This window comes from Coptis chinensis, chromosome 4 (assembly GCF_015680905.1).
Source record: "Coptis chinensis isolate HL-2020 chromosome 4, ASM1568090v1, whole genome shotgun sequence".
Lineage (NCBI taxonomy): Eukaryota > Viridiplantae > Streptophyta > Magnoliopsida > Ranunculales > Ranunculaceae > Coptis > Coptis chinensis.
This window is the reverse complement of record NC_141459.1, coordinates 22,056,028-22,062,473: the sequence shown is the minus strand read 5'-3', so window position 1 is coordinate 22,062,473 and position 6,446 is coordinate 22,056,028. Positions and strand designations below refer to the sequence as shown.

Here is a 6,446-nt window from a genome sequence, read left to right as displayed (position 1 = left end):
ATGCAAAAGTAAAGAAATAATCGTAAGGGTATAAACTAAAACCCTAAAAAATTTACTAATGAACCCTTGCACATGGTCTTATTCATTGATCTTTTTCTTCCAATGTTTTTCATCTTGCTATCCGCGAAAGACAATTCTGATTGTAGACAATTTCGCTTATATAAAACAATGTAATGGGATGTAGGAATCAATTTAATATTCTAATTGGATGCTGGAACTTGGACTTCGCCATGTCAGGCCGCGCCTAGAACATGCGCACCATGATGCACAACATCAGATTGTTGCGTGATGGCCTTAGGCACCAAACTTGAATTTTGTTTTAGTAATGACTTTTTCGTCAACCTGAAAGGTCTTACTTAGAACTTCGTTAGGAATAGGGGGTTGTGAAGCAAAAAATGTATGGGGAATGACCACAGCTCCGGGCAGCTGACTGTTGAAAGCCGTGATTGTATGTGCCTTTCCTGCTCCAACATTTTGTTGAAAGTGCATCATCCCTCTGGGGACCACAAACATCTCTCCAGCTTTCAAGACCTTGGAGTAGAAAACGTTCTCAGTTGTTACAAAGCCTACAAGCAACTTCCCCTTGATGATCACTCCAACCTCAGTAGCACGAGGATGTGTGTGAGGTGGGTTCAGTCCACCTGGTGCATAGTCAACACGGTTCATCGAAATTCCAAGTGTATTGAGTCCAGGAAATGAAAGAACATTCCCTGGAGTTACCATTGACCCAAAGACATTTGTAGTGTTCCCCTCTTTCGTCAGGCCATCAAAGAAGAAATCGGTTGATGTCACTTGAGAGACGGGCTTGCAGGCAAAGCCATTCAGAGTTATGGTTTCTTTTAGGTCAGCAACACAGAAGTCTTGTAAAGGGTCAGGGTCCGAAAAGCATGGGTGTAGTAGAGCTGTCATTAGAATCAGAAACTGAAAGCAAGAAGTTGAATGTGTCATGTTGATCTTGGAGGGCCTCTACTGACAGGTAATTCAGATAGTTAGGATTGGTTTTTATGGTTTCAGAAGATCGTCTTTCCTTATATATACTTGTTTTGAAGAGAATTAATGTACTGAAAGGTTATTTGGCGTGGAGAAGTCAAGTGCATGCCGATACTGAAGACATGAAGGAAAGAAGAAGTCGCAACTATGACAACAGAAGCCAGATTTTTGCCTACTTCCAGACTTGTTACTTTCTAGTTTCTACCGACTTTCAAAATTAACATTTCCTTGTGGGGAGAAGTATCTTTTTCCTAACTGCTCCCATAAAAGAAAAGCTTGGACGGCCAGACCTGTTCTTTAAATGGACTTGACAGGTAAACTAGGTTGACAGCTCAGCCATCTCTCTAAACTAGAAAAGGTAGTGCACTAAGATGGTACCGATTAAATTTGGGCTAAGGCAAATGTACTGATCCAAAGGCCCACATTACCTGCACTGAAGACATGCTCTTAAATTTGTCCTCCGCGCTTTACATAGCAAAAAATAGTCCTTCGGGATCTAGAGGGGAATTTTATTATTATTATTTTTTTCTGAAGATTTTGAAACTAGTTTCGTTCGTGTTACACCCCCGCTGTCCAAGTTTTAGATGCAAAGCCCAAGTGTGAATTCTGGATAATTATTTTGGCAATGGAGGTTAAGAAAACAAAAGACTACACAGTGAATCCGAAGTCAGTTTTTCTAATAGGCAAGTGTTCTGGATTGAGTACAACGAAAAGCATGAAACTGTGAAGGTGAAATTTGATCCAAGTCTTGTTGCAAGCCTGCAATGATTGGGATAAATAAAGTAACAGGAAAACAAAAATAAAAAGTTTCACCACACTCTAAAGAGAAGAAGATAAGAAGTAGCTAGGGGTCAAGCCATAACATCAAAGTGATACGATCGATGATTACCAAGTCAAAAAATAAAAATAAAATCCACACACACACACACGAGTCATTTGGGTGTGCATTGACAATCCTGCCATCGTTATCTTATCTTGTTCTTAGGTTTAACTCGTTTTTTCCATCTTCCTCGCTATTTTTTTAATCTGGAAATCATCATGTATTCTTCTAATATGTTCTAAACAATGGAGGTCTGATGAACTTATTCTTTTAATATCACTTCGATCTCCTAGACATGAAAGAGCTTATTAGAATATTTTGAACAAAAAACTTCAGACCCATGCAACATTTGTTTACTACTTTATCTATAAATTAAAAAGAAACTTGTACGAGAAAAAGGGACTTAAAGTGACCTCACTTGGGATGCCTCTTTAATCTTTAGCTGTGGGCGAGGAACTTGTTTAGGCCTAAACATTCATGCTTTTGATTCTAAATTAATTTTATTGGTTTATGCGGCAGAGAATCAGCAATGTAGCCTTTAGAATAGAAAACAATTATTTGGATTGTATTACTTATTTGAGCTTTAAAGCTTAATGTAAATCAAATCAGGGAACAGTGTGCAAAGGAGTCAAGTACAATACCATAAAGAAGTGAAGATTTTCGTTGAATAGTGATGGTGGGACACTATTGTTCCTTTATCAATTATTATGGGTGTTTACCACAGGAAATGATATCTCTCATATGAGTGTTGTATACTTATATCAACTGCTTGAGTATAAATCATAATTAATTTCTATCATGTGATTGGTTGGTAGAAATAAAATAACAAGTTAAACTCTCTCTCTATCTCCTCTTTTCTGTTTTCTCTCTAATCACAGCCGACTTCGAATGGTTTTTTTGTGCTAGGTCATGTGGTGTAGTCGCCCCATCTAATTTATATCAAGTATAATAGTTGGCTAGATCCGCCACACAGCCCAAACCAAACAAGATACCTAGGATTATACTGAAACACTTGGACAATACGATTTTTTTTACAAACTAGCATTTTAAGGATACAGAATGATATATATAATGATTGGTATAGTGGTATATCCCACAGCCATTAATCATCTGATAGAGTAAGTAATCAATCCTGATTCCTGAGCCTTCGCGAAGTTCCTGAAAGCCTTTTTAAGAAAAAGACCAAGGTTAGACATACCTCTGCCTCTATCCATTCAAATCGTTAAATACTTCGTCTTCCTCGAGAAATTCAAACAATAGACACCGGGATGTTCAAAGCAGTACAAACACTCAGATCAACTGGATATTAACCATCCGGACTCACACCACTAAGGTCCACAGGTGTGCTAGTACATAAGCAAGAATTCAATTCTTCTTTCAACTAATGCTACATGCTATATATATACCACATTATGTTACACAGATATCTGTCGTTTTTATCCTGTCCATAGAATAATTTGATGATTAAAGATCATTGGGACTCATAGTCGATGCAAGAAATCTCCTAGCTGTGGCCCTTGAAAGGGTAGCTTCCAGCTCAGTCCCTCTCCCTCATGTGCACTATTGTAAGACAAAGGTTGGGGACCAAAGTTTCTAAAGTCAGTGGGGAGGAGGAGGTGGACCTGTTGGTAGTACTGTAGTACACTATGTAATTCATAGAATCCTAGGGTTAAAACGAAGTAGTCCACAATGCCAGAGAATCATACTTGCTAAAGCAGGAATCCTACATAAACACGTACTGATTAATCAGAACTTGAAGTTGAAACTTGAAAACAAATCTCAATATATTTGTTTCTAGAATCATTTCTAGAGCGAAAAAGCAATGATATGTCTTATGCTGTCCTTACAAAAACAAAAACAAATAGATTTAGGGACATGTTCTCAAAGCATAGACATGTTTTAATAGATTGATTATGATGCTGCATTAGTAAATTGATCGATTCGATAAGGCGAACTTCTATGGATGCTATACTTAAATCAAATAATATGCTGTATAGCTGGCGGCCTTGACTGCGACACCTATAGATTTTATTCCACTTAATAATATGTTCCATACCTGGTGGACTGGTGACTGTCTGTGACGGTGAGTCGCGATTTAGGAGTAAACTTTTACCGGAGGGCCCGTGATTAGTAAACTATGATCGTTATATGATCAGTTAGTGAATTGTGAAGCTTCTGATTCTTAAAATACAATACTTTCCGAGTGGTGATCTATTTTTAGTGACTGGGGACAAAACTAGCCTAAATGTGCTATATGCTTATATGCACTTACCTTGCCATTTATGGAATAAGGTGTAAATATTCCCAGGTCAAAACTTCTGGGCCAAGCAACCAGTTTCTTGTTGAGTGAAGTCTCATTCACCTATGTAACTTGGGTGCTATATATTCCCCGAGATCTTTTTTTTTTGGCTCGGTGTTTATTCCCCGAGATCATATCTTCAGATTATGTAAGAATCTAATGTTCTATAATCATACTCTTAACAAAGTTATCAATGAACAATGCATGTATGGTACAGTGTTAACCATGATTGTTAAAGTACATCTAATAAGATCTAAAGTATGATTGTGCTTGATGTTGTTCTGTCCTTCCATAGTAATAAATTCGTCTTCTCGCTTGTGCCAGTTCATGCTAAATAAAATCCCATTGAGGCATTGAGCTAATACAATGACTTCGTAGCTCCTAATTGTATACCTTCATGTTCTCATTAAAAAAAATGAAGTCTATACTCTATACATCGTTGGTTACTAACAAAAAGAGCATCGTTTAGACATATATATTTTGTAAAAGGCAGAGGATCCCTGTACACAATGGTGACAAATTTTCATCATTCATTAAAGATTAAAAACATTCTAAACTTGCTATCGAAGTTAAAGAATCTATTCATATAATACCCTTCTGCACATCCACCTCTGCATCTTGTTTATATATATGGATTCCACATATGAGTTCTTATTAGCATAAATGAATATAAGAGGTGCGTGTGGGGCGGTCGAAACCCTGAGATTTGAAAAGCTTCACTACCACATAACTAATTGTCTAGAAAAATCTTCAAACTATAAGGACGACTCGCACTCCCCAATATTTTTAGCAAACTTCCACTATCGCACCCCAAAATTTTCACAACTATAGTGAGAATATAATAATAAAACAAAAATAGTATGAAAAAAAAAACTAATAAAAAACATTTCAATAAACCAATGTTTTTTTTTACTTCTCTTTTTGCCCTTACAAAATTATCATTTATCATTTATTTTGAGTCCCAAATTATTAAAGAGAAACAAATATGTCTTTGAATGTTTGATGGATTAATTAGACTAAAACAAATAGCCAAAGACTCAAAGCCCAACCGGCCAATTTGTATAATTCTAATCACCGCCCATAGCAAACCCGTAAGCTCTCCCTCATTTCTTTCACTCTCAATTCTTAAACAAGCGTCAGACCTCAACCCAAACAAAAAACAAAAAACAAATTCATAAAGAACTTGCGACACAGCTTGTTCCACGCTTATCCTAATTATTTGTAAAACTCGTTATCATTATCAATAAAATTTCTACTTAAAAAAAAAACAAATAACAAAACAAAACAAGGTAATTTTTTACTTTCAATGTTAATCTTTTATAGTTTTCTCCACATAATAGTAGGGTTATATAGACTTATAGTATTATAGGAAATTAACAATTTGTTGAATTGTTGTAGATTTGTGGACTAGATTATGTAGATATCTATAGACATAGCGCTTGTCCTAATTATTTGTAAAACTCGTTATCATTATCAATAAAATTTCCACTTAAAAAAAATAAAAAACAAATATATAACAAAACAAAGCAAGGTGTACCTACCTATACTAGTGCTTACGTGTACCTACCTGTACTTGTAAAAAGGTAGTTTTGCTCCCAACACTCACTAATCCCTATAAAATGGAATGCTTTGCCTCACAAACAGATTACAAGTTTAGAGGGAAATGAGTTGGAAAACAATTAAAAAAACAATAACATTTGTATGCAATGCATGCAAGAATAAGAAAATTGTATGGACCTTCAAAGGATTAGAAGCTCATCGAAAAGCTTCACATAAGGGTATGCCACTTGTTTGCACCAGACTAAAGAAATGGAATAACGGAAAAAAGAGGAGATGCGGAGCTTTATTTGACGATTATAAGGATTACTAACGATGTGGGATTTGAGCTTTGTTTGTAATAGTGGAGATTATGTAATAGTCTGTCTCCTTATTATTGTAATAATTTGTGTTTTTATTATGTTTTATGTAATCCTACAGCCCGACTTCTAAAAGGACCTTAAATAAAGACCAAATCTAAAACAACCACAATTTCATCTACAAAATGATTTAAAACCTAATATTTTGTACATATGATCTACTAACCATAAAGAACATCTCTACAAAAATTCAACTCGTTTGACAATTTTTAACATTGGCAAAAGATGATTGCAAAAACTAGACATTTTTTTACCGTTAGATATTTTTCAAAAATGGACAACAATTTTTATCTAAGTTAGAGAATATCACATAACTAATTGTCTTTAAAAGTCTTCAAACTATAAGGACTCGCACCCCCAACTATATTAGCAAACTTATACTACCGCACTCCCAAATTTTTCCCAACTATAGTGAGAATAT

The 6,446-nt window shown here is 35.5% G+C and overlaps 1 protein-coding gene across 1 annotated transcript; it reads right to left on the bottom strand.

The window, feature by feature from the left end:
• Positions 1-51: 51 nt before the first annotated feature.
• On the bottom strand, positions 52-1,096 carry LOC147502617 (germin-like protein subfamily T member 2). Its single transcript, XM_086607446.1, has one exon. The coding sequence runs from the start codon at positions 946-948 to the stop codon at positions 295-297; it is 654 nt and encodes a 217-aa protein (XP_086463572.1). The 5' UTR covers positions 949-1,096; the 3' UTR covers positions 52-294.
• Positions 1,097-6,446: the final 5,350 nt, after the last annotated feature.